We start from the raw sequence: 18,716 nt of genomic DNA on the forward strand, positions 1-18,716 counted from the left end.
TAGGAAAGCACGTTCTATTGCAAAACAACCTTTCGGACAGGAATATCGAAGAGTCATGCAAGTCACTCTTTTTTCCCTTGGTCACAAAGTGGGCATTTAATTTAGAATTAACTGAAAAATCCTTGGCGATAAGGCAAACTTTTTAAATTCTGAAGTTTAATTGAGATTAACCAAAAGTTTTAAAAGTGAAAATTGTGGAACTGAGGAGGTGGGTGGGGCTTTTCAAATGTAGATCATTTGAACTCCGCAATTACCGAGCTTCCATAGTTATCGTCTCACGTTTTGGCCGACTAATGGTCTGGCCGACTTTGGGTAGGATTGAAACCTATCTTCAAACAATGCTCACCTGGAACTGTAGAAATTCAATGGATAGACATTGCGCCACAGGCCCCAAAGGGCGATTAAGGTTGGATTTTTTTTTTGGTAAAAAAAAAAAAAAAAAAAAAAAAAAATTGCTTTCATACTTTTGCAATTGCCAAGAAATAAAAGAAATGTGTATAGAAGCAAAACATTGCTTAAATAAATTTATTTAAAGAAATGTTATATACAATGGAAAAATTAGATGAATTACAAATAAAATTTTTAATATGAAAGCAGAAAGATCTGTTAGCTGGAGTCCTCCGTGACACTCTGAAACGATAAAAAACAAGTTCAAATAACCCAGTTGAAATGCTTTCATTTTAAAATCAGAAGTTATTTATGAATTAGTAAACTTAATTCTGGTTTCTTACAAAATCAGAATTCCTAGATTGAATCACACTTAGAAAAGAAAAAAAAAAACAAAAAAAACCCTCAATCAGTACAGAAGCTCATTACTGGAGTGGCATAAATTAACGTTTGTACTATCTAGTAAGAAATATTCGATCTATTTAGACTTCAGTTTAAGTAACTATTTTGATACAGAATTGTTAAGATTTAGTCCATCTGAAGATTAGGTCATTAGTGATAGCTTATCAAGTTCTTTTCACATAAGTCATTATACACAAGGACTGGATAATTTTTTTTGTAACAGGTTTATATAAAAATATAAGAACCGTATTTATTTTTAGAGGTACATTTATTTTTGCACTAATAATAAAAAAAAAAAGTATAAATCTAAATATTTGCAGCCATGACGTAAGCAATTCCATGCTTCTAGACAGATTTTTAATGTCTGTTTTTCAAGGCCTTCAGACAACATTCAAGTTTTCAAAACAATGAGTTTTTTTAACAATCCAGATTCAAAAAGTGATAAATTATGTTACCATGGTCAAAAGTTACTTTGCAATCTACCTGCATAATTTTTTGGTTTGTAGTTTTAAATGCTTTTTATTTATTTTATCTCAAATATTAACTATCTTTATTACTTAAATTTCTAAACAAGATAACTATCTTTTTCAGCCTAGCCAGTCTCATTTTAGATTATTTTTTGGATTCACCAGAGTCCAGTCCATAGAAAGAAATTTTTTTTTTTTTTGGGGGGGGGGGGGGGGGTATTTTTTATTTGAGTCAGCCATCACTAAAAATTACATTCTAAATGAAAGCAAAAACAGAGGGAGATTTCATCTGTTGATAGCTACAAACAGTAACACAGCTGGAGCACTAAACATTTTAGTTTCGATTCTAGATGATGGCACCAAAGTCTTTTTTATAACTTTAAATCATTGTATATTGAATACAATATAATAGAATTGGCTCTATATAAAACAAAATCTGCATGAATTAATATATATTCATGGATTTTATGATCAGGCCATACTAGGCATTCCGTTACGCAGACACTAGTAACTTTCTACAGAAAAATTACTCTATAAAAGGTTTTTGAATTAAAACTGCAGGTTTTTTTTTTTTTTTTTTTTTTACATTCAAGGAAACAAATTTGAACATTTACCTCCAGGAGTTTTGCAAGTTCCTCAGCTTTTGAAACGTAAAGCTGAAGCCTTTCAATTTCTTCCTTTAGTTCACCATTTTCTACCAATAGCTGTAAAATAAAACCAAGAGAAGTTATAAAATATGCTTACATGCAACCATTAAGGATACAAGACTAAAAAGTTAATTTAATATTAATACTATTTGCATATTTAAAGAGTTCTTAAATGAGGTAAAATTACAGATTTTCAAAATTTAAGGCCCTCTAATAAACAGGAACTAATATTGAAACTTCTAGTACATAACTTCAGTCGAGTTCTCAGTACTAAGAATCAAAACTCTTGCCCATAAAAGGGCCCAAGAATACGTCGTAGAAAGAGGATTATTAGAATATTAAGTTACACCCATGGATTGTCAGAATTTATAATAAAATCATTGAAATTCCATCATGAACACCTCCCATAGCTTGTAAGCGCCCATCATTTAAATTCACCCTTTAACAATTGAGAGGGTGTGCAGGTCATGTGTAATTATGAACTTACAATTTACAAGTACCATTACACCTAGGCAACCGAAAATGGTTAATTCTCAGGAAAAAAAAAAAATCAGAACTTTGTTAGCATAAAGGTTATAAGAGTACAACACTGGTGGTATGGAGAGAGAAGAGAAGGGGGGAAAAAAAAAAAAAAAAAAAAAAAAAAAAAAAAAAAAAAATCAAACCTCTTCATTTTCTTTCTGCAGCTGAGCATTTTTTTCATGGAGCTGGAAGAGAACAAAAATGGTTTCATGAGTATGTCACCTGACTATAGGGGGAGAGAAAAAAAAAAAAAAAAAAAAACTTGCCCAAAATTAAGTCACACTCCAAGTAAGTTTCTGTATTTATGTGGGCTACACCTAAATTTAAAGGATGTATTATGATCGATCACCAAGGGGTGATCGCTTAATCCATTTCCGTGCAATTTATAGAAAAGTATTTCCAGAGGAAGGAAAAAATAAAATTAAAGCTCCTGATATTTAAAACAAAATCTCTAAGTGATGGGTATACTTTTCTAACAGAAAAGAGGTTTGGGGGGGGGGTAAACTTCTTTTAAAGGTTTTCGGTGATCATTCTAACCTGAAGACAGAGCGAGGTAATGGTTAAAAGGTATACCAATCAGTAAAAATCGGTGTTTATATGGTTAAGGAGTTTTTTTCAGGTCTCGGCTAATAATGCAAAAACTGACAATTTTCAGTCTATTTTAGTTATAAACTAAAAATCAGTACACAACTTTAAAGAATTTAGTTAATATAAAACTAGAAGTAAAGTTATTACTTCTTTCACTTCATTTGACTGCCAGATACAAATTAGCATTTATATTATTTTGCTGACAATCATTGCCACAGGATTCTGTAAGGTCATACAGATTAACACATTGAATAAAATTAGAAAAATGAACACATGGATTTTGCAATGATTTAATACAAAAACATCACAAGATGAACTAAAGTTTCCTTTTGAGTGCGAGCGAAGTCTGCAGCATTTAATACATATTTTTATATATTTTTTTTTTTTTTTTTTTTTTTTATTACATTTTCACCCCAAACAAGGCAAATTGTCACTTTGGTGTAGGGGGCTACTATCAGGGGCAACAACTACTATGTAGGGATTTGGGCAGCAAGGTGTCGGTTCACGTTACACTTGAACTTCTGCACATCAGTACTGTTGGGGAAGCAGGGACCTGGAATGGAATTCCAGAGTCTTGCGGTTCTGGGGAAGAAACTATTGGAGTAAAAAGATCTTTTACATCTAGGGATCTCTACAGTGTGGGGGTGGGATTTAGTAGCCTGTCGGGTTTGTCGAGGGTGCTCGCGTCGTGGGGGCATAAGTGATTGCAGTTCGTCAGAGCATTCACCACTAAAATACTTGTAGAAAAGGCAGAGGGATGCAACATTTCGTCGATGGGACAGAGGCTGAAGCTTAGATGCCAGTTCAGGGCCTATCAGGTTTGCGACTCTCTTTTGAACCTTGTCAAGGAGCGAGAGACTAGTAGCAGATGCACCAGCCCAGATGTGGCAGCAATACTCCATACATGGGCGAATGGTGGCCTTATAGAGGTACAGGATACTTTCGGGTGGTAGTTTTCTAGCACGGTAGAGAGAGCCTACCTTTCTTGCAGCGGCCCTGGCAATGCCTTCAATGTAATTGTTCCAACTCCTGTTTCCTGTGAACGTTAGGCCAAGGAGTTTGAAAGATGGACTCTCAGATAAAGAGTCGCTGGCCATTGCTATGGGTGGTAGAGAGGGTTTCTTGTAATTATTGAATGAAACTAGTTTAGTCTTGGCAGCATTGAACGCGACCAACCACTTTTGTCCCCATTCCACTACAGATTGGAGGTCTTCCTCTAGTGTTTCTGCCATTTCTTTAGAAATGTGTTCATTCGTCTTCCTGTCGTGTCTGCCATAGAGTGTAGTGTCATCAGCATATATACCCATCTCAGAGGCAATGTTGTCGGGGAGGTCATTTATGAATATCAGGAACAATAGAGGTCCAAGGATAAAACCCTGGGGCACTCCCACATTTATATCATATTGTTTAGATGTGCGACCGTCGAGGACTACCTGGATTTTTCTCTTATCTAAGAAGGATTTAATTATGTTAAGTATTCTACCAGTGATACCGTATGATCTGATTTTACTGAGGAGACCCTCATGCCATACCCTGTCAAAAGCCTTATATATATCTAGAGCTACCGCTCTACCTTCCCCCGCTTTGTCCAGTGAATGGTATATACGTTCAGAGATCACAGTGAGGATGTCTGCTGTGGAACGGGCTTGTCTAAATCCATATTGTTTGTCAGTCAGTAGTTTAGCATCTGTAAGATGATGGACTAGAGCATGGTTAATTATGGTCTCAAATATTTTGGCAAAAAGTGGGAGGAGGCTAATGGGGCGATAATTTGATGGGTCTGTCCTTTCGCCAGAATTCTTGAATACTGGTACAACAGAAGCAGTTTTCCAACAGCCCGGAAAGCAAGCTTCATTAAGACATTTGTTGTAGAGTTTGGAGAGAACTGGAGCTACTTCGGCTGAGCACTTTTTTAATAGCACAGCTGGGATAAGATCGGGTCCACATGCTTTTGAGGTGTCAAGGTTTTTATGATAGCATGCACCTGAGCAGGGGTGGTTTTCAGATCGTCTAGTGTGGCGTCTGTCTGCATAGGAAAGTCAGGTAGGGGGTGGTTTAGAGGGTCCAGTGTGGAGTTTGAAGCAAACCGACTGGCAAGCATGTTAGCCTTGTCGGTTGCTGAGGAGACAACCTCGTGTATGTAAAAAGTACTAGCTGTACATACTCGGCATTGCCAAACAGAGGATATAGACACTAAGATACAAATATCACAAGTTATTACAATTTGCCTGTAAATTGTCCATATTTTGGAAGCATAAAAACGTGTCCATTTTCATCTATGAAATTCAAACGGAAATAAAATTTCATAGCTAAGGGATGTAACTAATAGGTTAAATGGAAACCATTTTTAAACGCATCTGATGTTAAAAGTAAATTAAAATCAACTTTATATTTCTAAATAGAATAATTTTAAATTTTAAAAGGGAAATTCTAAATAGAGTTAAGATTTTCTTTAATGTAATATACAAATTAGATTAAATTGGGAAGGTTGACTCCTTTTGAATATATAGATATCATGCAGAAATAATATATGAAAGTCAAATTAATGTACGAAAGTATTTTATGCGTGAACTAAGTATTTAGTTCAGTGCTCAATACATAAGTTATAAAAATAACTATGGCAATTAAGCTACACAGAATATTCTGCATTTCATCCACACTAGGATTCACCCGATGAATCCCAACGTGGATGAAACGTAGAATATTGTGTAGCTTAATTGCCGTATATATTCTTATAACTTACTATATATTAACCCCATTGTGAACAGGAATATGACAGATTTAGCTGCTTCCATTGTTTTTAAAAACTGAATCACTTTACATTTTATGAAAAAAATTGTTCATAATTTCATGGTATAATTATGTTGACACATCAGTTACCATCAGATTACCGAAGTTAAGCAACATTGAGTGATTGGGAATAAAATGGGTGACCATTCGAGAATTCCAGGTACTGTATGTGCATTGCTTTCAGTCATCCTGAACCTCTCTTTGCCACTGAACTCAAGCAGTGCAGATTCAGGAGAGGTGTGGTTAGAAATTGCACAACCCTTGCCTCAATCATATGTGCAGCTATCCTTACAGGGTAGATCCATTATCTTGAGACTGAATGGAAGCATCCCATCTCTTGGAAAAATATTCAGGTAATGATAAACTCAATATATCTGTATTGATATTTTTCAAATAAAAATGATATAATCCAGGATGTGTAAATCTATTAGATGTCATTTTCTTAAAGTCAGGTTTTAGATTTCTACCTCCATTTATAAAATTTTATGGTTTGCCCTGGGCATATTTTTGCTACAATGTCAAGAATATGCAGAGGCATTGTAGGTCTCCTTTTCCTGTTCAGACCTCGTGTCCAATGAGAGAAAGAAAGCAAATGAGTGAAGGGTTTTATTGCTTAATCTCTAAAGGTTACAATGCAGTCACAAACAACTATCCTCAGGATGGAATGATCATCCAAATATGCCATAAAGAATATTGGCAGTTTAAAAAAAAAAAAAAAAAAAAAAAACCTAAGTAACAATCACCTAAGCATAGCTTAGGTTTAGCATCACAGGTCATGAAGCTGTATTGTGCCACAAAAGTGGTGTCCAGATGTTTTGTTATACCAAGAGACTAAATGATTAATGACACTAATGACCTGGTTTTACAAAGCTTGAATCTAATTCCACAGAAACTTTCATTTAGGTTGTTGGTAACCTAAACATGGTCCTTCCTGCAAGTACCCCTGTGTATTTCTAGAAAATTCTAACTAAAAAGATATCAGGGAAATAATCCCATCAACATGATTCATGCAAAATCAACTATACTACCAATTCCCAGATTACACAATATAGAAGCATAGTCAAAATTTTTACTTACATTTTTGTTCTCTTCCATTACTTCAACTAACGCTTCTCTTCGTTGTTCAGCAAATTCTTTCCAGTAGTCTTCAGAAACTGTATCTGAAAGAATAAAGAGGATTCTAAATTGAAATTTTATACTTCAAACTCCCTAAACACATTAAAGACTAACATGTATACCCAGCGTTGTCAGGGTTGACATGAAGTTCGGTTTCGCCACACCTGCTATACTAAGAATATTGAGCAGTCTTTCATTATGTCAACTTTATCATTTCCCAACAACAATTTCAAAAATAAAAGAACGAATGAAAATACGAAAATGTAACCCCCCCCCCCCGAAAAAAGTATGTGACAAACTCCAGATATTATGGCAGAAGGGATAAGATAAGCTATTCTCCGGACATTGAGCATGACTACATCCCAGTTTAAGCGAATTTCTATTATGCTATCTCAGTCTAGAAAGATGTCTTTACATTCTGTTGCAACGAAAACTAATTCAGTTTCAAAAATACCAAAGAAGTTGTTAACCGAATCTTTGTTATAAAACAGTTATTGCGGTAAAAAAAAAAAAAAAAAGTTACGATTTAAAAAAATGTGAAGAAAAAAAACTGGTAAAAAACGTAAATGAAAGTTTTTGTTAGCTTTCAATAAAGAATCATAGTTGAATTGAATTGTTTATTTTAAAAAATTCATTGGACCACAACATTAATTGCGAAATCACGGAAATTATTTTAACCGAATTCCAAAAATGCTTGAAAGTTTTTAGTTTTAATATCCGTAGAAAAAGAAAATGTTCGTGCCAAAGAGAAATAACTAACCAATTCATAAAATCGATGTCGGTAAAAATAAATGTTATCAATATGAATCAAATTTAAATAAACTTGAATAGAATACTTTAAATAATTCTCACTATAAATAATACACCGCTATTTAATTCGATTTTCCTTAATGTAATATGCAAAGGACGTCACCTCTTTAATCTTATATTTTGCAATAATCATAGTATATATAGGAATGAATATGAAGTAATGGATTTTGTATATATTAATCAACTTGTGAACAAAAAATACAAATTTATATATAGATATTGTAAAAGTTACTGCAAAGAAAGTTCCCTCTACCAAGCTAGAAAATTATTCACATGAGTATCCTATATCTTTACCATTTGTTCATGTATGGGATATTGTCACATCTGGACTAGTGCACTCACGGCTAGTCTCTTTTGAACAGGGTAAAAAAAATTTTTTAAATCTCCAATCTAATAGGTCCCTCACTGTCAACTAAGTTACAACTTATGTCAGTGCAATGTTGCATCCCTGTGCCTATTTTACAAATATTTTAATGTAATGTGCTCCGATGAACTTATCGGACTTGTACTTTCTCAATGTAGTAGGTTGGTGCAAAAATGTTTGGCGTTCAACTTAACGCCAAAAAACATTTTTCCACGAATATAATACATACCCTTGATAAAGTTTGAACTCATTTACTGAGCTCTGATTAAATAAAAATTAAAATTTTGAGATACCTGTTGATGTGAGATCCCGAATTTCATTTTCCATCGATTCCTTGGTTCGGTTTTCTTTGTCATTAACGATTTTTTCGCCACTCAAAATCTTGTCAGATGATTTAGTCTTACAATATTGGCTGATTGTCTTTTGAGAAATGCTTGCAGATACTTGTTTTGCAGATTTTTTTGAGCCCTGAAACAGACAGTATTGGAAAGTTCAACCTTAAAGAGTAAATAAAATGAAGTTACAAGTTTCATAAGTGGTATAGATTAGAAGTAACATTACCTTGAAGATAGGATTAATCAAAGTGTTCTTCCCTACTAATTCATTAGACCCAACTGTGGCACTTGGTTGCAATGACTGCAATGAAATTCTCTTATTCTGTAAGAAAGAGGGGGGAAAATAAAATGACAGCAACAATGGGTGCCTTACAAAATAAAATAAAAATTGAAAGGGGTTCATATCAAGGGTGTGTAGGTAATATCAGGGCTATAGAGTTGGTAGTTCAAACACTTAAGAGGCCTGAAATTTAAATAGCTCTGCCACCAGAACTATTTAACAGGAGTTTTATAATTGAAGGAAATTTAAATTTGATCTTTAAAAAGATGACTATTAAGAGGGCATAAACTTATGGTTAAAGAAAGTTCAAGTGTTGTATACAAAACAAAATGGAAACTAGAATACAGTTGCCACCTTTATAAGTATGGTGAACAGGGATATAGGCATTTCATACCTTAACCTTTCTCTAAATGGTTTATAAAGATGACTTTTTCGGGCAAGTTTTCATCACCATTCCACATGTAGGATGACATGTGTGCTATAACTAAGTGTTATTACGCACTTATTGTAACAGTATTTTAGTATTTTCAGGTTAATAAAATATTATAGAACTTGAATTTAATTGTTAGGTGAAATTACAAAATAGCACCCCCCCCTCCATGTTAGCAGCTTTTTAAACGTTATTCTTACAAGGTACAAAGTACTGTTATTTCTTTCACTGAGAAATGGTTTCAAAGTGATATAAAAAGGTAAGACAATACCAAAACCATTTCACTTCAATAGAAGTGGAAAAGTCAACCATATTTTCCATACTACTAGATTTGTATTTTTAGAGTATCTAAAATACAGAAAATTTTATGGAGAACTTGTTAGGAAAGTGTTCCGTGAAAAGGAGACCGGGTTTACCTGTCTAAAAATTTTAAAGTTATATTAGGAATGAATGAGAAACGCGTTCACCTTTCATAAAAAAAAGTCGTACTTAGTATTAATCAGTTTAAAAACTTGATTACTTAAGTGGAGTATAGCGTTTTCAGGATATAAGTGATTTAAACCAAGAACCAAAATCTGTACTTGATACAAAACTATCAGAAGCATGAGGGCACCTAGACGTAACTCCGATAAGTATAGTTTAGAATTAATTTAACAGGATTATTTATTGAAAAATGAGGGGAACTAACAGACGTTCAAAAATTCTAATAAAAAAAAAAAAAAACTTTAAGCAGTTTGTAACCAGGCAATGCTGAGTAGATACTAGTATTTACTTATAAAATCAAATTTAATGACCGTTGAAATTTAAAAGAAATGCATCTGGACTGACGCAAAGCTAAATTCTAAAATTAGTTGCTTTAATCATTTAATTTTCTGAAACAAAATTGTTAGTTATTTCAGCTGCAATTTAATTTCTATTTGTAATTATAAACAGTAAACACCAGCCTAAGGTCCGTGCTGAAATAACGTTATTTAAAAAGCCATTCTTAACATGGGAGGGGAGGTTGTTTTTTTACCTGTTCTGTACTTTAACCTTACAATTGAATAAACATATCAAAACTAATTAAACTTGGAAATACGATTTAAAAAAAAAAAAATAGCGGATCAGTAAATGCATTAGCACCTCAGTTTTAAGACATCTGACCAAGAATTCTAAAATTCAGACGAGGGACAGATTAGGCGATTATTGCATAGATTCCAACTTTAAACCAAGCATGCGGAAAAGGCAAATTCATTTAATCCGTGAAGTAATCGAATCGGCATTCATTTTAAAATGGCATACATTTTTTTTATTGGTATCCTTCGAAATTAGGAAGTAATTTTGAAAACTGATGAATGGAAAAATTTTTATAAAAGGCAAATTTGGTGGACCTGTACAATGCACGCACGCCTATATTTTTCAGCTTTTCAACGGATTGGATACTAATTTACCAGAGGAAAAAATCCTTTATTTTGAATAAAACATTTGTCAAAGTTCGCTAGAGTACCAATTATAGGCTTAATCTTAAAATGTTGATTTTTAGAGGTAACAGTTTGTTTTGAACGAGTATCATTTAAAATTGTCGCCGAGGGGTAATTCTCATAATATTAAGACCTTTATTCAAAACATTCCGTTTGCGCGTGCAAAAAACATGGCGACCAGTGAAAACATTGAATAGGATAATGGTCTTAATACGAAAAACACTTAAACGCGATATTCGTTCAAAGCAGTTGCGATTACCGCTAAAAACTCTAAATGTCTAGTTGGTATTTTAACGCACCTTGAACATTTTATAAGATGAACAATGCAATAACCATTTTATGCAAACTTTATGTGAATTTTTGGTATAGGCGCAATCTTTCCAGCCTTAAAAAATCCTTTAAAATTACCATTATAGGTTTTCGAGAATGCTGAAAACGAAAACGTTAAAAATTCCAGGAAACGAATAGTTAAGATACGTAGAAATTATGGTTTCAAAAAGTGTGTGCGTGTGTTATTGTGGCCTAATAGACCAATCAACACATTCCTCAACGTTTTATAAGGTTTTCAGGTGTGCTGAAAATGAACTCATTTAAATTTTCTGCAAGTAAGTATTTTTCCGGGAAAAAGCAATGTAATTCTTTATAAATGATGGCCATTGTTGTACGCGCAAGTGCGTGCACATTTTTACCACACCCGAAACCTCACAGGAAATAAGGTAGGTTTTATGTTGGTTTACCAGGCCACAATTACGAAATAATCCCCTGCTTCAAAAAAAAAAAAATAAAAAAAAAAAAAAAATACTGCACCTAAATCTTTATCGAACACTGTTTGCAGCGGACTTAATCGGCTATTTTCCTGCATCACTAGAACTTGTAAGAAATGCATGAAAATTTGTGGAGAAAGACTAATTGGCGACCCCGAACGAAAGCCGTTCTTAACGTGAGGTTGGTGTCTACGCTGGGGGGGGGGGGGCACGTAGTAATTAGTTCTATCCGTAAGTAATTATCTAGTTTTATTTCATGCTTCGGTCAGTTTCAAATATTGATTTCTCCAACTGCAGGACAAAAAAGCGTCTATAGGTTTGTATTACTGTACAGATTCGAAAAAGTTGTCAAAAATTATATAACAAATAAATGTAATCAAAGGCAAGATAATTTACTTTTCTACCTAACTGGATATATTTTTGGTACTGGTCGCGATTAGAGTTCCCTGCCGAACACCCTTAAAAAAAAAAAAAAAAAAAAAAAAAAAAAAAAAAACTGATTCTCCCTTAGTTGCCATAGTAACTAAACGATCATTTTTATCGACTTTGTTTTACTGTTTATGAATATTGAAATAAAAGACATTACTACACATTTATCAATATCTCACTTTTAATCACTTTTATCAACTTTTTTACTGTTTGTGTCACTTTTATCGACTTCTTTTTTAAATAGCATTTTCTTTTTAAATGACGTTTTTACTGTTTATGAATATTAAAAAAATAATTACTAAATAAAATGGGTGCTAGTGCAGTGCACTTATGATCCGTGCTATATTTTAAATCGTATTTCTAAGCTTAATTAAAGTTTAATGTTTTTTTATTCAATTGTAAGGTTAAAGTAGAGAATAGGTACAAAACACCCTCCCCATGTTAAGAATGGCTTCTTAAATAACGTTATTTCAGCACGGATCAATAAGTGCACTAGTACAATATTAAAAAAAAAAGTGAGACAAACAGTAAAACGTAGTCATTTAAAAATAAAATGCTATTTAAAAAAAAAAAAAAAAAAAAAAAATCGATAAAAGTGACACAAACAGTAAAACAAAAAGTCGATAAAAGTGATTAAAAGTGAGATATTAATGTGTAGTAATGTCTTATTTCAATATTCATAAACAGTAAAACAAAGTCGATAAAAATTCATGTTCGTTTAGTTACTATGGCAACTAAGGGAGAAGTCTTTTTTTTTGGGTGTTCGGCAGGGAACTCTAATCGCGACCAGTACCTATATTTTTCGTGTTTTTATTCAATGTAACATGTTTATTTAGCTCGAAAAGCATACAGTGTTTACCGATGTATTAAAAAATTCAAAATGGCGCGACGCGACACTCTTTAACACGGTAAGTTCAGGAAAAGATGTTATAAATAAACTAAAAATACTGTTAGAAATTCGCTCATGTTACCGTGACATAAGTTGACATATTCGGTGTTTTTTAAATAGTATTTTATCTAGTTTATTTATAACACCTTTTCCTAAACTTACCATGTTAAAGAGTGTCGGGCGCCATTTTGAATTTTCCAATACATCGGTAAACACTGCATGTTTTTCGAGCTGAATAAACATGTTACATTGAATAAAAACAAAAAATGTATCCAGTTTGGTAGAAAAGTAACTTATCTTGCCTTTGATAATATTTGTTATATATTTGTTTTTTGACAACTTTTTCGAATCTATGTGTCAGTGTACAGTAATACAAACCCGCGTCTATTTTCGGCGATAAACTAGTACAAAAAAAAATTACGAAAATAAAGCGGTGCATTGTACAGGTCCAGATATTTTAGTTGGACCTAAATTGGGGGATAGTAAGTTTTGGGTTTGTACTACTGTACACAGATACGAAAAAGTTGTCAAAAAACAAATATATAACTAATAAATGTTATCAAAGGCAAGATAAGTTACTTTTCTACCTAACTGGATATATTTTGTGTTTTTATTCAATGTAACATGTTTATTCAGCTCGAAAAACATGCAGTGTTTACCGATGTATTGGAAAATTTAAAATGGCGTCTGATTCTCTTTAACACGGTAAGTTTGGGAAAAGGTGTTATAAATAAAAGCCCAGATAAAATACTGTTAAAAACTCGCTCAATATATGTTACTGTAACATATTGACATATTCGACGGGGTTTTAATAGTATTTTGTATAGTTTTTTTTTTTATTTATAACACCTTTTTCCATACTTACGGTGTTAAAGAGGGTGTGAGACGCCATCTTGAATTTTCGAATACATCGGTAAACACTGTTTTTCGAGCTGAATAAATATGTTACATTGAATAAAAAAATATATCCAGTTTGGCAGAAAAGTAACTTATCTTGCCTTTGATAACATTTGTTATATTTGTTTTTTGACAACTTTTTCGAATCTATGTGTACGTACAGTAATACAAACCCGTTTTTTTCATACTACAAATTAAATTTAAGCAAAAGTCAAGCATTTGGGTTTGTGCTTGTCCAAACTCGTTCAAAACAGCTTTCGGTTAGGAGCAAAGAAAAAATAGACGTTGACTTGTAATTAAAATAAGTTAAAGGTTTGAACTTCTAAGTAAATGCTAGGGACTAGTGCCTTTGTTAAAGTATTTAATACAGGTCTGTTTATTTCCGTTTTGCTTCACGATAAATACCCTGAAAGAGTTCATTCTAATGTTTACCAATTTTTTAAAACAAAAGCAAACAAACATTTTATGAATTTTTGGTGATCACTTACTGATCCGGATCCGCGCTATTTTTTAAAATCGTATTTCCAAATTTAAAGTTTTTTTAATTTTATTTTTTTATTCAATTGTAAGGTTTAAGTACAGAATAAGTACAAAATACCCTCCCTCCCATGTTAAGAATGGCTTTTTAAATAACATTATTTCAGCACGGATCAATAAGTGCACTAGTACTAGTAAAAAAAAAAAAAAAATCAGCATGTACTTTTTCAGTGTATTCATCGTGAAACAGGATGATCAGCAGAAAACGGAAAACACATGCAGAACTTGATTGAACAAAGCCAAATTAATAAAATGTGCAAGTAACGCAGGGGAGAAACAAATAAAAGTTGTTTAGCGAATGTACTAAACTTTAAACAGGTTTCACTGCTTTGTTTAAAAGTTTAGTTATATAAAAATAATTTCTATCAAATTAAAGTCATTACTTTTTAATTCTAACTTAACTAGAAGAAGCGTGATAATACCAAAATCACTTTATATGAAAATAGACAGGATACCGTTCAAAATTTAAATGATTTTTATGGAGTTTAAGATCTTAAGTGGCTCCAAACTTCATTTTGATAATTTACGACGTTGAAATAAGAAAACACATGCTCTTAAGTCCGCTACGAGGAAAAAAAACGTGGTTTAAAAAAGAAAAATTAGAGCTAGAAAGAAAAAAAAATGTCGATATAGTTACCTTAGCCATTGTAGCTCTGATTGCTTCGATAATAATCAGAATATGGCGACAAATTGATAAACTTATTTGAAAGCACGACTGACGAAAATAAAGATTTTATTTCTTATTTCCCGCCGCCAAAATTACTACAAGGATTCTGATTGGCTCGTACACATGACGTCATCACTATCTTGTTTATTTATTTTTCTTGTTTTTTCTTTTTGTTTTTTTTTAATTCGATTACCCCCCCCCCTCACACATATATACATTTTATCACGTGATAACACATAATTTCCAAATAATTAGAATCAAAATTATTCAATGACAAGTTTAGCTCAATTGTAGTATAGGGACACTCGTTTTGCGCCTAGATTTTTAATAAAATTTAAACATTATATATATATATATATATATATATATATATATAAAATAAAAATATTTTTGAAAATTTATTCAAATTTTCCAAAAACCTTAGAAACCTGTAAGGAAGGTATACAAAATTTTATTTATCCGACAAGGAGTTGTGCAGTCACTCACTCACTCACTCACGCACACACACACACACACACACACACACACACACACACACACACACACTCGCTCGGGCGCAAATATATGAACCTTTATTCATTTCAATTTCCCCGCGCATTTTGCACAAAAATAAGTTCTTCTAGCAACGGCACAATTTCAAATATGCCCACACACTTTTCTCACAACAACAAAAGTAAAATGAACATATTTCTGGCGGATGTAGTTGGCGACAGTATCACGTGACACAAGTGGCCAATAAGAAAATTCAGAAGATTGTCTGTAGTACTTAAAAACAAAACAAATGCGCACGTGTTTGTGCCTTGTGTAGGCATGCGCGACAACAAAACTTGGGTTTTTATAAGTGGAAGTCTCGAGGTTGTCAGGAATATCCGGGCGTATGTGCAAGAGGAGGGATTGAAAGAGTGGTATAAAAGGCAGGTCGAGTGAGAAGGTGGTTATTGTTGTCATTGGACGTTACAGTGACGCGTGCGTTAGCAGTTGATTAAGAAGTTGTTTTTTTTTGTGTCAAGTCGCGCACCTCGGTGAAGGTCATATAAGTCGTGCACCTCAGTGAAGGTGAAGGTCATAAGCTATTTCGGCGATTTCGTTTTGTCTCTTTTCCTGGACAACTATGGCTGGGGCAAAGTTTGATTTAAAACTGATACTCGAATTCGACGGATCCACTTCTGTTGTCAACTGGGTCGAAAGGGTTGAGCTGACCTGCAACCTCTGTGAAGTAAAGGGGGTGCATACAGTGATTCCCCTGAGATTGGCTGGAGGCGCCCTGAGTGTATATCAGCAACTTTGTACCGTGGAGAAGGCTGATGTTAACTCTATAAAAAATGCTTTATACAAGGCATTTGCCATGGATCCCTGCACGGCCTATGAAACATTTGCCTCTAGGAAGCTCATGCCAGGAGAAACCGTGGACATCTTCTTCGCGGAGCTGAAGAAACTTGCAGTTCTATTTGGCAATGGTGTCAGAGCAGACACTGGCGTATGCGTTTGTGGCCGACCTTCCCAACCATGTTAAGCAACTGTTGAGGGCTTCCACCAGCGTATCTGTAACGCCCATGGAACATTTTTGGAACGCGCTCGAGCCATTATCAGAGATGAGGAGGACCTGAGGGAACCGGTTGTAATGATGGCGCAGGCAACCAAGACTAATGCTGACGTGTGCGCCAGCAAGCTGAGAGAATGGTGCTAGAAGGGCTCCAATGTGTCTATAGTAGACTTGCGGAAGGCTTATTTGCAGGTGCGAGTGGATGAGACATTGTGGTCATTCCAGACAGCGTGGTTCCGGGGTCAGAGGTACTGCCTTACTCGACTTGGCTTTGGGCTGACTGTGGCACCGCAAATCATGAAGACCATTGTAAATGCAGTGTTGTCTCAGGAAAAGACCACTGAGGACGCAACATCGGCCTATATTGACGATGTGTACATCAATAAAGATATACAATCTGCGTCGCACGTCAGAGAAAAGTTAGCTCAATTAGGGTTGGAGTGCAAGGATCTTGAACGTCTGAGGGATGGAGCACAGGTATTAGGATTGGACGTCTGTGGGAAAGACAGTACCTTACGATGGAGATGTGGCAGTGAGATTCCAAACATCCCTGATGTTATTACGCGGTGGATTATTTTTTCCTTGTGTGGGAAACTTATTGGTTACTTACCAGTGTGTGGCTGGCTCCAAGCAGCTGTGGGCGTCATCAAACGCAGGGCAAGTTTAGTAACTACAGGTTGGGATGATGTATCTAATGATGCTCTTCTAACTCTGATGACGATGGAAACCCTAGAGAAAGTTGACAAGGAGGACCCTGCCCGTGGAGAATGGTGTGTCGATGGGGACACTGTGAATGTGTGGATTGACGCTAGTTCTTTGGCATTGGGAGTGTTATTGGAGCAACATGGAAACGTAATTGAAGACGTGTGCTGGCTGCGACCTGTGAATGATGCTCAACACATCAACCTGGCAGAACTGGATGCTGTTGTGAAGGGTTTAAATCTGGCACTGCAATGGCAGTCAAAGAAGTTGCACTTGTACACGGATTCTCTCTGTGTCTATCACTGGGTGTCCGACACTCTTTCGGGACGAACGAGAGTCCGCACTAAGGCAGCCAGTGAGATGTTAATCCGGCGGAGGCTAAACACCCTGAAGAGTCTGGTATCGGAGTATGACCTGTCAGTGAGTGTAACGCTCGTGGCATCACACTGTAATCGTGCAGACCAACTAACCCGTGTGCCTCACAAATGGTATGAAGCTGTGAAGACAGGCGTGGAGTTCGCTGCTCGATCTTGCGCAGTTGGCGCGATTAGCTCATGCCAAATACAAAGAATTCATGTGCAGAGTGGACATCCAGGTATCAAAAGAACTTTGTATTTTGTGAGGCATGTGGACCTGGCAGTGATAAGGGCAGATGTCAGGCAGATCATCAAGCACTGTGAGGCATGCCAGTCTATAGATCCTGCACCTGAGCAATGGCAGAAGGGGCGATTGGAGGTTGAGCATGTGTGGCAATGAGTAGCGATGGATATTACCCATTACAGTGGTAAGCTCTTTCTAACCCTTATCGACTGTGGACCCACTCGTTTTGCGGTGTGGCGGCAAATGACCAGGCAGGACTCAGCGAATGTTGTCCGCCAACTGTCATCTATCTTTTCTGAGCGGGGTGCGCCGGAAGAGATATTGACAGACAACGATGCTGCTTTTTGTAGCCACCAAGTTCGGCAGTTGTTGAATGAGTGGGGTGTCCGACTACGACTGCGATGTGCTCATGTGTCATCAGGGAATGGCATTGCTGAGAGGAGCCATTGCAGCATCAAGAGAATTGCTGCTAGAAAGCAATGCACCATTACGGAGGCCATGTATTGGTATAACATCACACCAAAGGATGGGAAGACACTAACAACAGCACCGGCCAATGCCATACACACATACCGTGTTAGGATAAAGGGCATTGACACTGTCCAGCCAATCGATGAGGAGAGTCATGACAAATACAAGGTAGGGGATCCAGTTTGGGTAAGTTGGGTAAGACCCCCTGGAAACCGGTGCACCACCAAGTTCAAGCGAGGACGAATAACTGGAGTGGTCAGCCAGCAGTCGGTCCTTGTTGATGGAACCCCACGCAATGTGCACGATCTTTGCCCAGCTAGTGAAGTACATCCCACAACTACAGAGAGCGATGAATCATCAGATGATGAGCTGCTGATAAGTGAGGTCACCGGGCAAGAGAGTGGTAGTTGTAGTTCGTCTGATCAGGCAGGATCAGAACCAGAACCAGAACCACACCCAGAACCAGAACCTGAATCCGAGATTGTAAATACCACGCTTCGCAGAAGCCAGCGAACTAAGAGGCCACCCCCGGAGTGCACTCTATGTGATCATCAGATCAGGGGGGAGTGTAGTACTTACCAACAAAACAAACGGCCACGTGTTTGTGCCTTGCGTAGGC

General features: G+C 35.5%; 2 protein-coding genes across 4 annotated transcripts in view; one reads left to right on the forward strand and one right to left on the reverse strand.

Moving 5' to 3' along the window:
• The window catches only part of LOC145288002 (uncharacterized), a 283,397-nt gene that overhangs the window by 181,293 nt on the left and 83,388 nt on the right, over positions 1 to 18,716 (forward strand). Inside the window, exon 1 of one of the 2 annotated variants that reach the window (XM_080136002.1) lies at positions 11,181 to 11,314. The exons of the other annotated variant lie outside the window; for it this stretch is intronic. The gene's annotated coding sequence lies outside the window, so the exon portion shown is untranslated. Of the gene's footprint in view, positions 1 to 11,180; positions 11,315 to 18,716 lie in introns of those variants that run through there. 2 annotated transcript variants of the gene reach the window in all.
• LOC145288006 (uncharacterized) lies at positions 511 to 14,890 on the reverse strand. 2 transcript variants are annotated; one of them, XM_080136006.1, is made up of 7 exons: positions 14,752 to 14,890; positions 8,655 to 8,750; positions 8,387 to 8,561; positions 6,881 to 6,963; positions 2,569 to 2,610; positions 1,871 to 1,960; positions 511 to 630 (listed from the first exon to the last, which is right to left on the reverse strand). In XM_080136006.1, exons 1-7 carry the CDS (start codon positions 14,758 to 14,760, stop codon positions 607 to 609), a joined length of 519 nt encoding a protein of 172 aa, XP_079992132.1. In that variant the 5' UTR covers positions 14,761 to 14,890; the 3' UTR covers positions 511 to 606. The 2 variants fall into 2 exon arrangements, with proteins under 2 accessions (XP_079992132.1, XP_079992133.1); XM_080136007.1 differs by lacking the exon at positions 8,655 to 8,750.

This window comes from Euprymna scolopes, chromosome 11, assembly GCF_053919585.1.
Source record: "Euprymna scolopes isolate OS-2025 chromosome 11, ASM5391958v1, whole genome shotgun sequence".
Lineage (NCBI taxonomy): Eukaryota > Metazoa > Mollusca > Cephalopoda > Sepiida > Sepiolidae > Euprymna > Euprymna scolopes.

What these genes read in the sequence shown, in the direction of transcription:
- LOC145288006 (XM_080136006.1), bottom strand. An exon ending in TGATTAATCCTATCTTCAAG is followed by an intron (nt 8,562 to 8,654) that starts GTAATGTTACTT and finishes TGTCTGTTTCAG; the next exon opens with GGCTCAAAAAAATCTGCAAA. An exon ending in AACTTGCAAAACTCCTGGAG is followed by an intron (nt 631 to 1,870) that starts GTAAATGTTCAA and finishes TTATCGTTTCAG; the next exon opens with AGTGTCACGGAGGACTCCAG.